At 42.4% G+C, this 20320-nt stretch overlaps 1 protein-coding gene across 2 annotated transcripts in view; it reads left to right on the top strand.

Annotated features, from left to right (window-relative positions):
* Positions 1-20320, top strand: part of THBS4 (thrombospondin 4) — a 58196-nt gene that overhangs the window by 15859 nt on the left and 22017 nt on the right. The window contains exons 4-13 of one of the 2 annotated variants that reach the window (XM_065406882.1): positions 1101-1206; positions 5845-5927; positions 6794-6857; positions 7272-7304; positions 8713-8876; positions 14764-14901; positions 16587-16664; positions 17668-17820; positions 19540-19644; positions 19888-19995. In XM_065406882.1, the coding sequence (XP_065262954.1) occupies positions 1101-1206; positions 5845-5927; positions 6794-6857; positions 7272-7304; positions 8713-8876; positions 14764-14901; positions 16587-16664; positions 17668-17820; positions 19540-19644; positions 19888-19995 (1032 nt within the window). Of the gene's footprint in view, positions 1-1100; positions 1207-5844; positions 5928-6793; positions 6858-7271; positions 7305-8703; positions 8877-14763; positions 14902-16586; positions 16665-17667; positions 17821-19539; positions 19645-19887; positions 19996-20320 lie in introns of both variants that reach the window. The other variant, XM_065406883.1, reaches the window with a different exon arrangement.

Raw genomic sequence — 20320 nt, 5'->3', positions numbered from 1 at the left:
AAAGAAGGTGCATTAGCAGTGAGAAGGTCTTACAGTAATCTGTAAAATGAATGGAAAATTGGGTGGCTTCTCTAGATATAGAGTGAAATCCAGGCTGCACTGAAGTCAGTGAAAATTTTGCCATTGATTGCAAAGGGACCGGGATTTCACCCAGTTTACAATCTACCATAACCAAGATGTTTTAGTCTAGGTATTACTTGAAGATCAGATTATTTGTAAATTGTTACCTATTGCAAAAATGAGAGCTCTAAGTAGGTTCCTACTGAAAATCTGTAGGAACAATACATAGGCTGCATTTATGCTCAATGTGCATGCGTACAAGAAATATGCAGTTTGGCTCTTCAGTCTCTGTAATGACTGATTCAGAAATGGAAGGAATAGGAGGAAAACTACACTGGCAATGGTCTGGAGTCAAAATCCCAGCTATGTGATTATAACCTTGCTATCTACCTCTGCCTGGGTTATTCCAAGCAGGGGGGCTGACATTTTTTACTGTGATTTCCACATCAACCTAAGAAAGCGGTATCTTTCAGGAACACAGCACAAAAACATCTTCCATCATTGCAACTAGTTGTATGCAAAATATTCATAAAATAGAAAACTAGTCCAAAACGGAGTGTTTTCTCCTCATTTTATTACAGACTTGAAAAGGAGCCCATTTCTATGACACACAAAATAGTAAGGTACCCATATATTTTTTTTTTTTGAGTGAACATGATTTTGTTTTCAAGCAAAAAATGCCTTTGCTTTGAAATCACAGGATAATTTTTTGGTATTGTTGTTATAGCAATATCTATTGTTGAAATTTGTTGTGTGAAATCATGTGATTCAAAATAGAAAAAAAAAAAAACCTGTGTGAAAATCTGCAAAACCAAAATGTGGGGTTTTGCCCAGCTCATTGCAGTGTCTTCTGTCAAAAGGACTTTATGGAATGGCCAAACTAGTTAGGAGGTACCGTATCGTGGCTATTAAGCCCTCCCCACCCAACATGGTTTAGAGCTATCCACACATCAGTTGAAATGGGGAAAGCCTCTTAAGATTGTATGCTTGTTTCTTCGTTGTGCCGAGATGAATGCTGTGAATTTCTCTGATTGCTCCAGGACACTTTGGATGAGCTGAAGCTGGTAGTGAAAGGCTCACTTTCCCAAGTAGCAAGTCTGCAAGATTGCTTCCTTCAGCAGATTGAGCCTGCTGCTCAGAACACAGGTAAATAAGTTAAAATACCCTGCCTCCATAAGATATCCTGAGGAACTAATTACAGTGTATTTTATAAACCTGAAGAAACCATTCAAATTAATGAGGGCAACCAGATAGAATCATGGCCATGATGCACATTTTTTTAAAATGTCACAGGATGGAGAGGAACACAGTCACAGATACATGTAACAAAGCAACATGTCATTGATATAGTTATGGGAAAGTCAGTGGTGCTGGGAAAGGGCTTTTCTTGTTTGAAGGGGTGCAGGCCAATTCAACTGCTCTTTAGCTCCAGCTCTCACCCAGCTGGTGAGATGGTTATGCTTGAAGCAGAGGATCTAATTGTTTTGGGTTTTTAAACAGATTTCTTTTTACATGTAACGTGGTTCCTGGTTATTGAGTTGTCAGGGGTAGGGAGAAGCAAAATGGGTAAGGGCTGCTGTGATTGCTCTCCTGGACAGTAAGAGGTGAAGGAGTAGACAGGGCAGAGCAAAGTGATTTAGTGACAAACTGTGACTGTTTTCATAGTGTCTGGGGGTAGGGAGGAGAAGAATGTTGTGCGTACAAGATGTTAACATTACGTAAGACAGTGAAGCCAATGGGGCCAGTTTAAGACTAAAAATGTCCTTGTAAATAAAAATACAGAATCTGTGACAAACCCTCTCTCCCCTGCCACCTCCTGGCAAAACCACAGCCATAATCATTTTAATTAGGATCGAATTAATATAGTTGCGAGACAGGGTACATCATTTTTACACAAGACTACCCTGTCTGGAAAACAAGAATTCTGTTTCACTAAAGTTTTCAAGGTTTAAAAAGTTGTTTTTGTCCTGCAGTGGAACAGAGAGCGAACCTCGAATAGGGCATTCCCCTCAGATGTCCCTGCTCCAAAGCAGAGACTTGAATCTGGATCACCCACCCCTAGGCAAGTGCCTAACCATCAGGCTGTTGGCTATTCTGGGATGGAAGTGCTCTCATTTTGACCAGAAATTCCATTTCCTCTAAAAGTTTGTTTCCACAAATCAGCATTTTCTGATGGAAAAAAAAGTTCATTGAAAAATTCCTGACCAGCTATTGTATGTGTTAGAGCTTCATAATGATTAAGGTTAAGATTCTGTCACAGGTATTTTTAGTAAAAGTCAGGGACAGGTTGTTAACAATAAACAAAAATTCATGGAAGCCCATGACCTGTCCCTAAATTTTACTAAAAATACCCCGGGGGGGTTGGGAGGGGGACGGACACAACTAACAGTGGGAGTGCTTCTGGAGGGGGACCATTGGGGCCTGCTGCTCTGGTGGCCCCTGGGTCTAGCCGCCTGCCACTGCTCTGGCAGCCCCGGGGATGACCGTGGTAGCTGCTCCAGCTGCGCTGCTACCCCAAAACGCCCCTCCACTTCTGCTGCTTCAGCCCTGGAGCCGCTGCTCTGGCAGCCCTGGGTACTGGCTGCCAACCACTGCTCCAGCAGCCCTAGGCCTAACCGCTGCTCTGGCCCTGCCACTGCAGAAGTCCTGGAAGTCCCCAAAAGTCATGGAATCCACGACAGAATCGTACCCTTAATAATGATGACTGGATATGCTTTGCATTTAGCTTCAGATGTCCCCTGTTGCAGGTTTCCATTTCCATGATACTTTATATTTTTGTTTAGATGTATAAGTCTTGAGGGGTTTAGTTCTAAAGGTTCCTTCTTCTTTCCCGTAAATTGGCTTGCACTTACAGATACATCAGAAAATTAATTCAGCACTGCCACTTGTAAAGACACAAAACTCAGTGATCAAGATTTCCAAACTGAGACCTTGCATTATTCCCTTTTGGAAATAGCTCTATAATTTTTGTTCACTAATCAATAACTTATGGGTCAAACACTTTCTTATTTAGTAGTTAGATGTGGCCTTTTATGCGACCTAACTGAGCTTTTTGTGCTGGCCTCCAATTTCAATCACATACTCACTTTCAAATGGAATTAATATAATATTAAATGCAAAAGAGACTATGTTAATATGTCTTCATAATTAAAATCATGAAAAGAAGAGATGCAAATGTTCCAACAGCAATATTAACTCAGCTAGATTGCACATCCTGTATGTTTCACTATGTATCTTTTACAACAATAATGTATCAACTGAACACACTACATTTAGCCAGAATAAACAGGAATGGAAATGCTTAGCCATCCATGGGTAGACTCATTTTAGTTGGCTGTACATGGGAGTGGTGGAGAGTCTGGGAGATAAAGAACTGTCAGTGGTCTTGATAGCCTGCCCTAGGACTCCTTACTCAGACACCAGCTATGGCAGTACCATCCTTTCGAGGCCCACCTTAGGTGGCTAGGAGACTTGAGCAATGCTGATGGGAGATGGGAATAGAGTGATCCTAGATAGGGGCTGGATGTGTAAGTTTTGGGCCCTGTCATTGTGGACAGAAAGACATAAAGCAAAACCTAGATTTTTACAGTAGGCAAAACCAGGGTGAGGCATTTAATAACAGCCCGGCTGGTTTAGTTTACTTAAGGGTTGTTGGCTGACACAGAACTGGGTTAGTAGATCCATTTAGTTTCATACCCATTGGCCACACCTCTGGCTTGCCCCAACTCCCTCCTGGAACACGACTTGTGCCATATGGTTGCTAAACAACTGTGTAAACAGCTTCTCTGAAGCCTGGTTTTTGCAGTGGAGCTTTGATAATTCTCCTACATTTAGGACCTACTGCAACTGCAGAGTGGGGGCAGGATTTGGCTTTAAATGTAGAAGAAAAAATGTTATGGGAAGCATTTTTGTTGCATGCAAATTTAGATATCCAGGCATTTCAAAACCATCCTGTATAATTCACAGCACTAAAAGTCATTAGTCCACCTTAAGGTTTAAAAGTCTATAAAAAAAATGTTCAAAACTGTTCTGTTTTTGATTTAGAGGCTGGCAACAAAGCAACCAAATTTCTCTGAAACCTTAAGAATTTTACATTTTTTGTAGCTCTCAATCAATAATGGCTAAAGCAATTCTTTGTAAAGAAAAAAGTTACTACATCTGGCCTGACAGCTTGCAAGCCAAGTTCCAGACTTAGGTATTTTTGAAATGGCCAAGATATTAAGTCTCCCAAAAAAATAAAAGTTGGGATTGAACAGATGCAGCATTTCCAGGTTACCTCAGCTTCTTTATTATTTTGAGGAGAACAATCTGAAATGAAGAAAAGCCAGTATCTGTCAAATTGGTCAAGTCCCCTGAGCATGCCTGGGATCAGACCAGAAATGCTTTGAAGTACAAAACAATTTAGTAAACATTAATAAGACCAATTTCCATATAAGCATCCAATACTACAGCAAGTAAAGTAGATGTAAACTCACATATAGCCACTATATATTTAACAGTTTCAAAATACTCTACCTGCTTAGAATGCAAAAATATCAATGCATATCTTGTGAATCTTACACAGATATCTAGATTTAAATTAACAAAGGAGTAAATGAATTGGCGCTTGATTGAGTAAACTCGAGTGAGAGTTATATACAGACACACAGCGAGATGGGTCAGAAAGCCCTAATTTGGAGATACTAAGTGTTTCACCTCTCATCAGTTCTAATCCAGGCCAGATGGGTAGTGACTAGTTGTTGATACCATTTGATGGCTTTAGGGTGCCCTGAAGTTAAAGTAACCACATGTCTTGGTTTTGCCACAAGAGGCCTGGCTTTTCGTATGGTATCCTGGCGTCCCACAAACTTATTTCAGGACACCTCAAATGTCTTCAATTTTCATTTAGACTATCAAAACTTGTATATATGTTATAATAATAACAAAATATCTATTCAAGATGTACTGCTCTGCTGAGCAGAATTTGATCTATGTTTACCAGGAACAAAAAGTCCCAGGGAACTAGCTTTCAGTGTGATGAACAATGTTCAGAGTGGAAAGAAAAGTCAAATGAGTATAGATACTATCACATCTGTTCTTTGACTCTCAGTGAATATTATTGACATGTCCAGTGCATCATGATAAACTGATTCAGAACATTCAGTAAATGGAAAAAGTCCTCCACTCTGAAAAATATGAACGTGTTGCTGCTGAGTCAAAAATGGGCAGTAGTGGCATCAGCACACATTTCTTTTGTATGGCTATTTTGTGACCCTAAAAAACACCACCACAGAAGTGTCTCCTTTTTATTTTGAAAATATGGTCACCTTGCCTGAGCTTAGTCATCTCAGTCTGGTTCCTAGTGGAGCCAGCAACACAGCTGATTCTAACTGGTGTACTTGTTGATAGTATCAGCAAAGAATCCAGACATTGAATGGGCATGGAGCTAGAACTGTCCTCTAACTCTTGAAGATGGTTCTCCCACTGTGTTGCACCAATGTGGAGAAGTTTGCGTTTCCTCTGCCTTTGTTCTTCCTGTTGTGTGGCTAAAAAGGAGTTCAATCTTCAGTGCTTTGAATCCAGTATCTTTGAAGAATAGTGAGTTCACACAGATGCTTTCCTAAAAATTAAAGCTATTGTATTTCCCCTTGTATTCCCTCCCTACTGATGCTAAGATATTATGAATTATCTGCTCTAGCTCATCCTTTAAGACAATTTCACTTCAGATTTCAGTGCTGATCTTGGCAAATGAACAAAAAGCTACTATCGTTGTACATACCTTTTCTCATTTTTGTGTCCCTACAGATGATTTTAATAGGCAATTCATGGGTCAAATGCTGCAAATGAACCAAATACTAGGAGATGTGAAAGACCTTCTCAGGCAGCAGGTACTGTATGAGGCTCTCAGTACGAATCCCTCAGATCCAGATTAGAGCACTGCTTTGTGCAGCGTTAGGGCAGATTTTACCTAAGTGTGATGCTCCTGTACAAAGCTTTCTGTCTGCGCAGTGGGAGTGAAATGACCTTGTAGGGGACCTACACCTTCAGCATGTTGTGGAGGGGCCACTGGAGGTGGGGTAGGAGATGGCCTACTTATATAGATCCAGTCCCCAGAAACCCCTGCATTCAGAGTGGAGAAGAACTGCAACTACTATTCTAGCCCATTGGCTAGCTAGATAAAGGTAGTCTTGCACATGTAAAGGAAACTAAATTAATTGCACTATTGGCCTCATTAGTGTGAAGTCGCTAGCGTTTTACTGATTTGCCAAACATCCTTTACTAACTATGGGCTTATTTCTGCAAACACTTTCTACGGCACTTAGGCCCCAGTTCAGGAAAGCATTTAGGCATATGCTTAAGTAAGCCTCTATTCAGCGAAGTGCTCAAGCACATGCTGAAGTCCCATTTAAGTCAATGGGATCTAAACACATGCCTAAAGTTAAGCTCCTACTAAGTGCTTTGCTGAATAGGGATGGACTGAATCGTGGCCATAAATCTCACCACCATGAGTATCCCTATGGAAGTCAATGTACAATCTATATAGAGTAGTTCTCCATAGAAGATGCTAGGACTACTCATGCTAATAAGCACCATGCTTGGAAGTAAGCATCTGCAAAATCAGACCCTGTCATTGTAAGGCACTTTGTGAATGTTCAGTGATTTTATTAACATCTAGACAAGATATAATGGTGCTATGGGCAGCCAGGCACAAATTAGCATCACCCAACTAATACATATTTTCTATACCCTAAAGATCAAGGAAACAACTTTTTTGAGAAATACTATAGCAGAATGCCAGGCATGTGGTAAGTATTCCTGTATTTCCTATAAAATTAAGAGAGGACCACATAAGATTTGCAATTATTTAAAAACAATTCTCACTGGATTGCCACTTTTTGATTTATAGGAAGCATTGAAAAATAAGCCTATTCTTCTGGGCTCTAAGCATCTTTGACTTAAGTTAAAAATAGATTCCTATTGGGGTAAAGCCTTAAGCTTCCGCTCCCCCCAAAACCAGAAAGTAACCAGTCAAAACCAAACAATACTCTACCTCATCCAAAACAAGCAATCCTCATCATGCCCTACCCCAGGAGCTTAGCCTTTTAGCATGCCAGGGAGGTAATTGCATTCAGGCTATTTCAGACCAAGAGTCAGTTCAGTTCTAGTGGAGAGCCCATTAAAGAGATTATCCTGATAGCAGTTCCCTCTCTTTTCAAGTGATGGTGCTCCAGCACCTCTGGTGACCACTGTTCTGGCAGTATTTCGTGCAGGGAGAGCTGGAAGGAATCCCCAGTAGGAAGGTCAAAACCCACTATGTATGTAGTATTGTTGTAGCCACGTTGGTCCCAGGATATTAGAGAGACAAAGTGGGTGAGGTAAAGATATTACCTCACCCACCTTATCTTTCTAAAACCTACTATGTGCACCTCAACACCTCAGATTCTACCTGAATGCAGATTGTGGATCACCGGTGCCACATGGTCCCTGGGAGATAACAACGTGCATATTAAGCAGTGTAAGAGCCTTAGTAGAATAGATGAACAAGCAAACAGCCACATTCGGCACCAGCTCACATTGCCAGGCTGATTTAGGGAATCTATACGAACCTTGCATTGAAGTAGTCGAATCCTGAGGTGACACAGGCGTAGATACAGTAGCAAGGTCTGCATTCAAAAGAAATGGTCAATCTCCTGGCCAAACAGAGAGGATTTTAAAAGCCTTTCTGAAGAATCCTCTAACATAGCTGGGAATCCAACAGATCCCCTAAATGCCAACTCTTTTACCAGCAGAGGACACACCCTTATTCAGAGGAGTAGGCATAATTGTTGCCAGATCTTCCAATAGCTTTTCCCAAATTATTATCCCTCCACTGAATCTCACCTTGATTGAGCTTCAGCTAACTTAGTTTTCACACATGTGAGACAAAGACTAGAGCCACAGGAAGTTTCTTTAAAGCCTGCACTGTGTTAATCAGCTGAAGGGATAAATTACATGCATTGGTACCATTTTGGCACCTGTCTCCTTCTCCCAGATTTTTCCTTTCCCCCTCCGGTCAGTCTTTCAGTACATGAAACAATGTTGTGAGTACTCTGTCACATATTCAATACTCTGCCACTTGCTGCCTCCTCCCTCCCCTTTTTTCACTCCTTGTAAATTCTGATCTCTCTGAGGTGAAATAATAGCTCTGTTTTTTACGCTGAGGGCAGCATTGCTGATTTAGCCAGAGTAATGGCTCACCTTGTCTTTCCAATAGTACCATCAACCTATAATCCCTCTGGGACCTGTTCCCCATTTGTCCTTGTTAGGTCACTCTAACCTGCATTTATTGCTTTCCTCTGGCCAGCATCAGAAGTTATACATCTGCTCTGGGACTATCTAAGCAGAAAGACATCCACATCCCTGTGACATATGCAATATAGCCTTAACCTCCACTATTCTGCAGGTTCTTGATCAGTTCCTAAACAAAAAAGTCTCCTCAATCACAATCCAAGAAGTTGCTACTGTCGCAGCCCCAACCCAGCCAACATAAAGGATATTTATGATGCAGAAACACAATCCCACTGCTCAGCAGTGGATTAGGTATCTCCTTAGAACTCTTGCCAATTGAAATGCATGATGGATATTTCCTTGATTCACTAAAACTGCTGTTCTTTCTACTCAAAGGTTTGGGAGCTACAAACTTTCCAACTGCGCCTCCAGTGCCCCCTAAACCCAAATGTGAAGCCAACCCCTGTTTCAGGGGGGTCAGGTGCATAGAGACAGCAGATGGATTTCAGTGTGGGCCTTGTCCCGAAGGGTTCACAGGAAATGGAGTTACATGCTCAGATATCGATGAGGTAAAATATTTACTTGTAAAAAGAAAAAAATCCCAACTCATTTCTCACATAAATGGGCCCTGACTCTTGCTTTCTGCAGCATTCACTAACTGGCTGCACAGTGAATAGTAATACATCCTGGGCCCAGTTCTCCACTCCATTAGACCAGAGGTATGTTGCCATGACTCCATTGTTGTCAGTGGAGTTACATGGGTGAAAATATGGAGTTATACTGTGGTGAATCAAGACCACTGCATTTATTTTTCAAGTATCTGCAGTACGTATTTTCATTTTACTCCTCTCTGAATGTTACATCGAAAGAGCAGAGCTATTGACACGGTTATTGGGATTCCACAAAAAGATTAAATATCATCAGTTATGGGGCAGAACTGCAGAAGCACTTCCTGTTGATTTGGATTTTATTTCTCTGAATTTCAGTGCTCATAAAAAGTTTAAGTTTAACGGCCTTGGAGACTGAAGTCAGTTTATTCACAAAATTGGCCAGATTTTCAATTCAGCCGTAAAGGTCAATTGCAAAGGAATAAACTTTGGGATGGTGCCCTTTCTTGCTTCTTTATGATGTATAAAGAAAACCTAAAAGGTTTATTTTTAAATTTTTGTGGGAGGGAGAGTGGTTCTACATTAGAAATTCAGGTTTTGTTCACCCTTGGAGACTTGAGAATTAGCAGATTAATGACACCTGAAAAACCAAGGAAATGAAGCCTGATTAATTGAAAGAGGAAATAAGAATTATTCAGAAGTGTTTAAAAAAACAAACAAAAAAAAACCATCCACCACCCACACTTCATTGGTCCTGATTTTCCACTGCTTTATACTGATTGTTGTGGGGGAAAGCCATGGTGTAATGGAGCGGAGAATCAGGTTCTTTGTATTTTGGTTGGCTGCAGCACTTACTTAACTCAAAACAGTTTGGTGGGAGGGAAGCTTCCTTTGTTAAAGATTCAGCACTCCCACGCCCTTTCAACTGAGGGCTGAAAAAGCTCCCAGCCCACATTTTCAAAAAGCCACTCAATAAAAAAAGCACTCGATATTCCTGGTATTTTGAAGGGGGGAAATAAAATTTTACACCTTCTTTGTACATCATAAAGCAGCATAAAAAAGGCACAAACATTTAATTTTCAGGCACTATTTAACAGGCTTCTGTTTTTATACCTGCAGATTTATGTCTGCAGTTATCTGCAGACTGTCTAGTCACTTAGAAGGTATTTCTACACTGCATTGTGAACCCTCTGTGGGACCCTGGCTTGTGGACTTGGTGTTTCCAAGACCACACTTGAGCATCCACACTGCATGGTAAACCTGGGCTTACAAATGCTGGCCCTGCGTCTCACAGCCATTACTAATGCAGCCATACTGCACTACACAGACCTACTGACTCAAATCTGCAATCTGAGCTGCGTCCACACTGCAAAACGGCAGCGTTTGGACCCGAGTGACAGTGGGACTTGGGCTCCCACCCACCCCACTAGCAGTGTCCGTGGACCTGGGTTCTGAGTATTTGCTGACCAAATCAGACTGGTTTGTGTGCGGACAGAATGGGGCTTGGGCTCAAACTGAGTCAGAGTCTGCAGTGTAGACGTATCCTTGGGGAGCTACAACTGTGATTCCCAGCACAGGTGGACAGACTCTGCGAGCTCTGCTTGAGCTAGCACGCTAATAATACCAGTGTGGCTGTTGGGGCACTGGTGGTCGCTTGGGCTAGCTGCCTGAGCCCGGACTTTGAGTGGGCTTGGACTTGGGAGGCTAGCCTGATCCGCCCCCCATGCAGCAATGCTCATGTTGCTATTTTTAGTGTGAGTCTGTCTGTATACCCGCACTAGGAATCTCCCCTCCCAACTGCAGTGTAGACATAGGCTTAAGTGTTTAATCTACAGATTTACATTGTAGCATCTAAGCACCTCCCAAGTAATTAAAAATAGAAACAATCTCTCTTTCTTCCTCCCCAGCTAGCAGGAGAAATAGCTTGAGTATTTGATAGTTGTTTTGATTGCTGGTTGATGTTGTGTGTGCAAGTCGGAGAGAGACGGTGCATGAGTCTATTTGTATCCATTTATGAAAAAATCTTATAGAGGGAAAACTAAGTTGAAGAAATTGAATGTATATTGCAGTTACCTTGTTTGTGGGTAGTCAGGTGCCCAAACATCACATGACATGAATTATGCCTACTGTTATGTCGTGCGCAAAAATGGAGGCCTGCATTTGTAAATCTGGTCCAATAGGCATAGTACAATCAGCTTCCTCACACTACCTTGCTACTCTGACTCAGTGCACACCTGGATGGACCTTGTCCTTACCTACGGTAGGTGTGCAAGGGCACTTCAGTCTCCAGAGCTTTCCCTGTCCTGGTGATTTTAAGCAAAAAAGTTCCTGTTACTACCACTGGAGCAGCTCCACCAATGGTAGAAGTTGTGGGAGGACTAATGCAGACTGGTGGCCAGTGTGTTCAACGCCGAGTGGTTCAGGCTTACTTTGATCATGGTCAGATCACACAGTGTTAAAAACACAGGCACTAGTGCCCCTACCATGGTGGAGCTGAGTTAGTGTCAGAAACAGTGGTGAAATGTTTGCCAAAAAGATATAGAACAGACACAAGCCATGTCCATTCAGACCTTCGCCTTTATGCTGATAGTGCCAATAAATTGCCAAGCAATGTGGGGCTTTTTCTTTACAAGAGCACGTCTGTTAAAAACTGGAATAATGCCTACAGCTCATCTCACATAGGCCATCAAATGATAACTTCCATTGGGCTACATTAGGTTGACCACCTTTTCAAAATGCAAAAATGGGACACATACAGGAGCCCTGCCCCCTGCTCCTCCTCTTCCCCAAGGCCCCGCCCTCTGGTCAGGCCAGAAGCTGGAACTGGGCATTGGTAAGGCCTGGGCTCTCTGGGCAGTTTACTGTGGGGAGCCCTTGACCTCTACCTCAGCAGTCCCCAAATTTTTCATGGTTGCGCTCCTCCCATCCCTGTCTGCACCCACCCCGCCGGGGCTGGAAGTGGGGCTACCGCTGGGGGCGGGGCCAGAGCACACCTAGGGGCCAACCGGGGCTGGGTGGTGATCACTTCTTGCCCCCCATGGCACTGGCCTGGGCCCTGCCATGCCCCCCAAACGTTCCTCCACACACCCCACAGTTTGGGGACCTCTGCTCTACCAGCCCTGGGCGGGGGGCTGTGGTGCCCAAGAAAAGCCCTTGGCCCATGTCCCCACCCCCTCAGGGCGCTCCACCCTGGGTAGGTGGAGGGTCCGGGACTCTGGGGTTCCCCACCGCAGCCCGGGCTCCCTGGGCAGCTCTTACTAATGCCTGGCTCTGGCCTGACGAGGGGGTGGGGCCTCAGAATAAGAGAAGGAACAGGGGTAGGACCAGAGAGGGGGCAGGGCTGAGGTGGGGAACCCCAGCCCCCCCACCGGGAAGAATCTGGCAGTGCCCTTGAGGCTTGGGCAGGCACAGAGCGGTGCTGCAGGGAATCTGAGACAAATGCTGTTCCAGACTCATTCAGCCTGGGACTTGAAATGTACATTTCGGGACTGTCCCACCCAGTTAGGGACAGGTTGTCACACTAGGCTAAATGTGGGGTGCATTTGAACCAGTGGAAGGATCTCTATGGCCTTATCCACCCCCAAACTGCCCAATTGTCCAGGAAGGACACTTTACAGAGGGAGATACAATATGATGTTAACTGTTTCTGCATGTCATGAAACCAGGGCATTTAAATAGGAGTTTTGTATTCAATAACTGTTCAAAAGGAATCTAGAATTCCAACTAGGAGCCATCCTCATCCCTGTCTGAGCCTTGAGACTGTTAACATCTCTCTAGTAAGGCCTCTTAACACCAACCCAGGAGGAAGCGTTGCTGATTTGTTTGGGGGATGTGCCTCACAACCTTAAAACAGTATCTTAATATGTATTTTGAACTGCATACGTCTCTTCTGTTAATAATAACATTGTTTGAGCTCCCTCTACTGGCTAAAAAAATAATCTACTTTTTCAAATCAAGAGCTACATTGTGCCTAATGTCTGTCTAGGGTGACCAGATGTCCCGATTTTATAGGGACGGTCCCTATATTCATGGTGTTGTCTTATATAGGCACCTATTACCCCCCACCTCCATCCCAATTTTTCACACTTGCTATCTGGTCACCCTATGTCTGTCTTACATTTAAGTTCATATTGTGGATTATGCTTTTATTAAATCTTTTATTCTATTAGGCTCCAAAGCAGGATTTCTCCCAATTTTGTGTTTAGTGGTCTGTTACAATGGTATTAAATTTTTTATATGTTTATATGTTGAGGGACATACACTGAACTGTATGTATTTTGTGTATGTTATCCTGGTTTGTTTTGTCATCATTTTATGGGTATTTTTGCTTTTTGCCCAAGCTGAGTTAATCATAGAATCGCAGAAATGTAGGGTTGGAAGGGACCTTGAGAGCTCATCTAGTACCTTCTGCCATGCTAAGGCAGGACCAAGTAAACGTAGACCATCCCTGACAGGGGTTTGTCCAGCCTGATCTTTAAAACTTCCTGTAATGGGGATTCTACCACCTCCCTTGGTAACCTATCCCAGTCCTTAACTATCCTTATAGTTATCAAGTTTGTCCTACCATCTAAACTCAATCTCCCTTGCTTCAGATTAAACCCATTACACTTCTTGTCCTACCTTCAGTGGACCTGGAGAACAATTGATCACTGTCCTCGTTATAACAGCCCTTAACATATTTGAAGACTGTACCATTGAGTCTTCTTTTTTTAAGACTAAACATGCCTAGTTTCTTTAACCTTTCCACATAACTCAGTTTTCTAACCTATCATTTTCATTGTTCTCCTCTGGTCTCCCTCCAGTTTGTCCACATCTTTTCTACAGGTGGTGCCTAGAACTGTAGTGCAGTACTGCAGCTGAGGCCTCACCAGTACCAAGTAGAGCGAAACAATTACCTCCCATTTCTTACAATGTCACTCCTGCTAATGCACCCCAGAATTAGCCTTTTCTTCCAATTTGTAATCCACTGTAACCCCAGCTCCTTCTCAGCAGTATTACTGCCTAGCCCCATAGTCCTCATTTTGTATTTGCCCATGTGATTTTTCCTTCCTAAGTGAAATACTTTACGCTTGCCTTTATTGAATTTCATGTGGTTGATTACAGACCAGTTCTCCCATTAATCAAGGCTATTTTGAATTCTAATCCTGCCCTCCAAAGTGCTTTCAACCCCTCCCAGATTGATGCCGCCCACAAATTTAAGCATGCTCTCCACTCCATTATCTAAGTCATCAGTGACAATCTTGAATAGTACCAGACCCAGGACAGACCCCTGTGGGACCACACCAGATGGTGGAAAGACCAGGCGTCTTTAAAAATATTTTATATTTCCTATTACTTGTTTAATCTTCTGTTTGAACCATATCTAGGGAGATGAAAAATGAACATATTCAGGATTTGTCTGCCAATTAACAAATGGTGTTGGTATTTGACAAATACTAGAGAGGGGCAAGACTGTAACAGGGCATATGCCATTTTAACTAATTCATTTTCAGGTTACTTTCCCCCCCCCGTATTTTATCAAATACAAACAACAGCAAAATGCTGCTATTTATATGTGCATTGAATACAGGTGGACAGTCATTCCCCAGTGATCTCATGACTGCCGCAATTACAGGGCTTTCTACTTTTTTCAGTCATGTCCATTCAAGTGGTACTTGGTCAGACTTCAGAGGGAGTTGAACCCATACAACTGAGAGGAGAGTTGAGCTCATGGTTTGAGACTTCTAGGACAACTATACAATTCAATATTATTTAAGTGCTGCTTAAAAAGGTCACCTTTTGGAATCTGAGATCAACAGAATGTTATCGACTCACTGATGCAGGTTCAATGATTCATTTGTCTTTTTAGTGCCGCTATAGCCCATGCTTCCCTGGGGTAGGCTGCGTGAACATTGTTCCAGGCTTCAGATGTGAGGCTTGCCCCCCAGGATACACAGGACAGACAGTTCAGGGGGTAGGGATCAATGCTGCCAAGAACAATAAGCAGGTGAGTGGCAGCCAGACACACCGCCATCTCCAGTGTGCGAGGCTGGTTTGATATCACTTTTGCTTTCGAAATACAGCTTAAAACAAAACTATTAAACATTCTAATTATTTTTCATTCAATAAAATTACAAGTGTTTTGGGCAGCTCAGCAGAGTGTAGTGTTATTGAATAGACGGCTACATCATTTTGTCCCTGACTTTAACAGCAACAACAACAGGTTAATGTGGGATGGAGGGGAGACAGGAGAAGGCCTTAGCTAATGGGAAATGTCCTGTAGGATTTGATAGAAAATGCCAAACTTCTGTAGATCCATATGATATCTTGTAAAAGAGATTTGTGTTCCTTCTGTAGATTTCTATAGGATGGTTCATAAAACTTACAGTAAAGTTGTCATCTTTCATTCAACTCTATAGACCAGATTCTGGGCTGAGTCCTGAGCATCACTATAGTGGCAGCTACACCACAGATGGGCTCCCCTAGGTTACGAGAGACTTCAATTGGCCAGATCTGCCAGGTTCATGGCTGCTTCGCATTCCTATACGAATACAGCCCTACAGGTTTTAGTGTAATTTCTATAGAACCCTACTGTTTAAGACCCCATTAAATTCTATAGGAGTTTCTCAGAAGGATCACAAACAGACTAAAAAGGCAACAGAGCATATAAGTGAGAAAATTTAGTAATTGGTTCTTCCACACTGTACATAGTAATATGTTTTGTTACCTCACCAATCTATAGGAAGTTATTTAACAGGGCATTAGTTTAGGACAGACTCTATGGCAGGGGTTCTCAAACTTCATTGCACCGCGGCCCCCTTCTGACAACAAAAATTACTACACGACCCCAGGAGGGGGGACTGGAGCCTGATCCCGCCTGAGTCCCACTGCCCCAGCCCCAGGCAGGGGGTCTGTAACCTGAGCCCCGCTGACCAGCGCTGAATCCCTCAGCTTCGGATTTGGTCCTGGGCCCCAGCAAGTCTAAGCCAGTCCTGGTGACCCCATTAAAATGGGGTCGTGACAAACTGTGGGAAGGGAGGGACCCCAAAGTGGTAGAATAATATGCTATTATAAATGGCCATTTTGTTTGCAATTGTTAAGAGACAGTCTGCTTTTCCATCACAGATAAAACACAAAATAAGTAATTTTAAAAGAAAAAGGTAATTCCACTCTATTTATAGGGTCAAATTAGATTTCCTCTGAGGCTGAGTTATGCTATAAAAAAGGAAGAAATGCACTACCTCAGAAGCAGTGCCAAAAGTCATTATGCAGATACAAGGTCTATTAACTGGGAAGAAGTTCTTTATAATTAAACTGACTCTAAAAATATTGGTTGTATTAAACCAAACAAAAATTGATTTAGCCTCACAACACTCCTGTGTGGTAGGGAAGTACCACTGCCCCCACCTTACAGATGGAACAGTGGCACAGAGAGGCCAAGTCACTTGTCCGCAGTCGCAGAGGAAGTCTGTAGTGGAGCAGGAATGTGAATCCAGGTCTCCTGGGTCACAGGCCAGCATCCTAACCCCTGGACCCTCCTTCCTCCATTTCTGATTTAGATTGAATGCCATATTGAACATGCTTGTTCATGTTTCCAAAGCCTTTGAAGGTGCTTAGTGGGTGATTTCCCTTCACACTTGGATCTAAGGTTCACTAGTTTTTTATTATAGGCTCCTTATTTTGTTGTGTTAGGTCTGCTTGGATATTGATGAATGTAATAATGGCCAAAATGGAGGATGTGTTCCAAATTCCCAGTGCATAAACACCATGGTAAGTACCCTTTCGTTTACTGTTTTCAAAACTGATCATTTACATCAGGCTGTGATTTGTATCTGTTGTTCCGGCTTGAGATGACCTATGTATTATATCTTTTGACTAAACAAAAATAACTAAGCATGGGGAATAGAGAGCTTAAGACCAAATGAAATGCCTGTGTGGGATTATAACCCATTAGTAAACCTGTCCACATCACAATACCCACCATCAGTAGCAAAGGCACTAACTGCAACATCCTTGCTTGGAATCTCTGGGCGTGTTTACGTAAGAAAGTCAAACTGATGTAGTTTACAGTGCTATTTTAAGCTGATTTAGTTAAGCCAATACAAAAGGCTGCATGGACACTCTTATGTCAGCTTAAACAAGGCTTATTTTGATCTAATCTATGTCAGATCCTAGGCATTGTCAACAGACAGAAGTTGTACCAGTTTAGTTTAAGTCAGTTTTTAAACTGATTTAAGCAAAACCAGAGCAAACTTTTGGTGGACACATTTATTTCAGCTTAAGAGCAGCTGGTTTCAGTTTAGCTTAAACTTGTTCCCAATTAAGTGAAGCTAAACCAAAACAAGGCTGATTTATACCAAAATAAAGTGTCCACACATGCTTTGCACTGGTTAAATTGATTGAGTTCAACTGGTGTAATCTGTGTATAGACAAGAGCTCAGCAAAGAATGAACAGGCATGGAGATTGTAATATCCTCTCCCACCTTAAAGGTGGCTCATCCTGAGCAGGTTTTAGGGACATTCGCAGGGCAATGTAGAGAAGTGTGGGCTGCTGCTGGTACTCTACCTGTTCTCTGGATAAATGGGGGACTTTGGTCCCTCCACAACTGTCAGTCTCACATGTTTGACAGCACTTAGTGCTGTCAAACATGTCTATTCACAAAGGAGCTAGCAAGACGCCACAGTGAACATGAAACTTAGCCTTCACATCATAAGCAAACAGTGTGAGGTAAATCACAGACACACTCATGCGAATGATTGATTGTCTTTACAGGGTTCTTACCGCTGCGGCCCATGCAAACCCGGTTACACTGGAGACCAGGTCAAAGGATGCAAGGCTGAGAAAAGCTGCAGAAATCGAGCCTTGAACCCATGCAGTGTCTATGCACAGTGTATTGAAGAAAGACAAGGAGAGATTTCATGTACTGTAAGTTGATGATAGGATATATTTTAGGCTGCTCCAGAGAAACTAGAAAAAACAGTCCTACTGAGGCAATGAGCAGGATGTTTTAGGGCCTGTGTACACTTTGATCAGTAAAAAGTGTTTGTAACCAGAGTATGACACACTCATTTGACCCAGTTACAAACAGTCCAGTTGTGTCCAGATAGCAGACTCCCCCCCCCCCGTACATCTAGGTGGTAGCCAAATCTGGGTGGCTACATTTACCATGCTGCCTAGCAGCATTTGTATGATTGCATTCTGGGAAGTCTGCCGCTGCTATCCTGTACAGTCTCAGCAGAAAAGTGTGCCAAATAGCAATGCACACAGAGCAAACATCAGCATCATGTGGATCTCTGGCCACATTCTGCTGTCCAGTGAGTTGTGAAGAAAGTTTTCTGGTATTTAAGTGTGGTTATGGGCTCCTGTCTACATAATGAGATGATCAAGTAATCTGGTCAAGTAATACTTGACGATTGAACATGTCAGATTAGATCTCTGGCAAGGGTGACACATAGCTGGTTGCTGTAGTTATTAGTCATGCAATGTGTGGGAACAAACTGTGCCACTAAAGGGATACAAACTCAATCAGAAGTTTTAGTGTAGATGGAACCTTAAATACAATGGGCCTAATAGTGTAGCCTTTGTACAGGCAGAATTTCAAGTGCAGTTCATTTCTTTTGCCACAAGGAAGACTAAGATCAAGGAATTCATACACCAGGATCAGCAGTTCCCCCACTGTGTCTAAAAGAATGAAAACATCACAACTGATGCCTACTGCATTAAATAAAGATCTGTATTGTTCTTTTCTATGGTATATTTAAGGGATTATGAGGGTTTTTTTTTTCTACTGTTGTAATGAAAGGGTTGGACAGATCTGTTTACCTAGAAGTATTTCTATTTTCTTCTGGGGTCTGAAGCTAGATCAGACAGCTTTCCTGATGTTGATTCTGCTGTCCCCTCCCTCTCTGGCCCTCTAGGTGCATCTCAGTTTTAAGTATATTTATTTCAAAGAGATTTCTAGATATTGGTGCTGAGGACAGTCGGGAGAGTCCACATGCAATTTTACCCACACATTTGAGTGTGCAGTTTCAGCAGTTGCATCCACAAATTAGGTATTTTTGAGAACTGATCGCAATTTAGATACTTAAACGTTCATATGCAGAAATGCCCAATTTGCTAGTGCAAATAATTGTGTGTAAAATATTCCAGAGAGATTTCAGACTTCTCTTTCTGAAAGTCTGGCCCTCAGAATATGTGTTACATATTTTGGCTCTCTTTTTCCAGTGAGTTTGCATTTTATCATCTTTCAGGGAAACTGTTGACCTCTGCTTCACCCCGGATCACTAATGCCTACATTTTCAAAAGCAACCTCTAATTTTGGATGGTCACCTTGAGGCACTGAGGATCTGAGCATCCACTGGAGTCATTTGGAGTTGTAGGTACTCAGCACCTCTGAAAATCAGGCCCTACATGTCTGAAGCTGGCAATCCAAAATTAGCAGATACATTTTAAGTTTGGAGCTAAATCTCGATGCCTACCTTACCAGATAGTTGAATATATCATTATAAAGGTTAGTGCCTCCTGCACTGCATATTGATCCATTCTGAAACTGACCTAGGGTCCCATCTTGAGCATTGCTGTACATGTTTGCAAAGTGGAATCTTCAGTCTGTCTGTGGTTCTATAATAGTGTTTTCATTTGTAGTGTGGCATTGGTTGGGCTGGTGATGGTTATATCTGTGGAAAGGACATAGATATTGATGGCTATCCTGATGAAAAACTCCCATGCTCTGCTGAAAGCTGCAGAAAGGTAGGAGGCTTTTTCTTTTTAATCACCCAGGGGAGTGATAGTGAGGGGCATGAAGAGGCAGTGGGGGAAACACTACAAAGTGTAAACACTTTTGCAAGTTTTTATGTTTATTTTGTTTAAAATGTATTTCATTAAGAAACTTTTCAGGTTAATAGTAAAGAAAGTCAGTCAGCCCCCAGGAGAGAGATTTCAAGTAATGTTGTGGAATGCTGGTCATATTTCTTGGGTTTATTTTTTGCTTAGGACAACTGCAGATTTGTTCCAAACTCAGGACAAGAAGATGCAGATGGTGATGGACTCGGAGATGCCTGTGATGAGGATGCGGATGGAGATGGAATTCCTAATGAAGAGGTACTGTACACAGACATAGAATATGGTTCAGGTTTGGGATTTCATGAAAATAGGATGTAATGAAGTTGGTGCAAGGTGGGACGTTTCTAAACCTAATACAGTACCATTTTCCGAGACGTGTCCCACTGCCCTCACTACATTTAGCCACCTGTACTCACCAGCACCTTCTCTAATGCACTCATTTCAATTTATACGATGCTCACATCAAAGACCTGAAAAATCACACTGTGACAAACAACCTTAACTCCAACCTACCAATAAGAACATAAGAATGGCCCTACTGGGTCAGACCAAAGGTCCATCTAGCCCAGTATCCTATCTTCCA

The sequence above is a fragment of the Emys orbicularis genome, chromosome 6 (genome assembly GCF_028017835.1).
Source record: "Emys orbicularis isolate rEmyOrb1 chromosome 6, rEmyOrb1.hap1, whole genome shotgun sequence".
Lineage (NCBI taxonomy): Eukaryota > Metazoa > Chordata > Testudines > Emydidae > Emys > Emys orbicularis.
The sequence above is the reverse complement of the archived record's forward strand: the minus strand, read 5'-3'. Positions and strand labels throughout refer to the sequence as shown.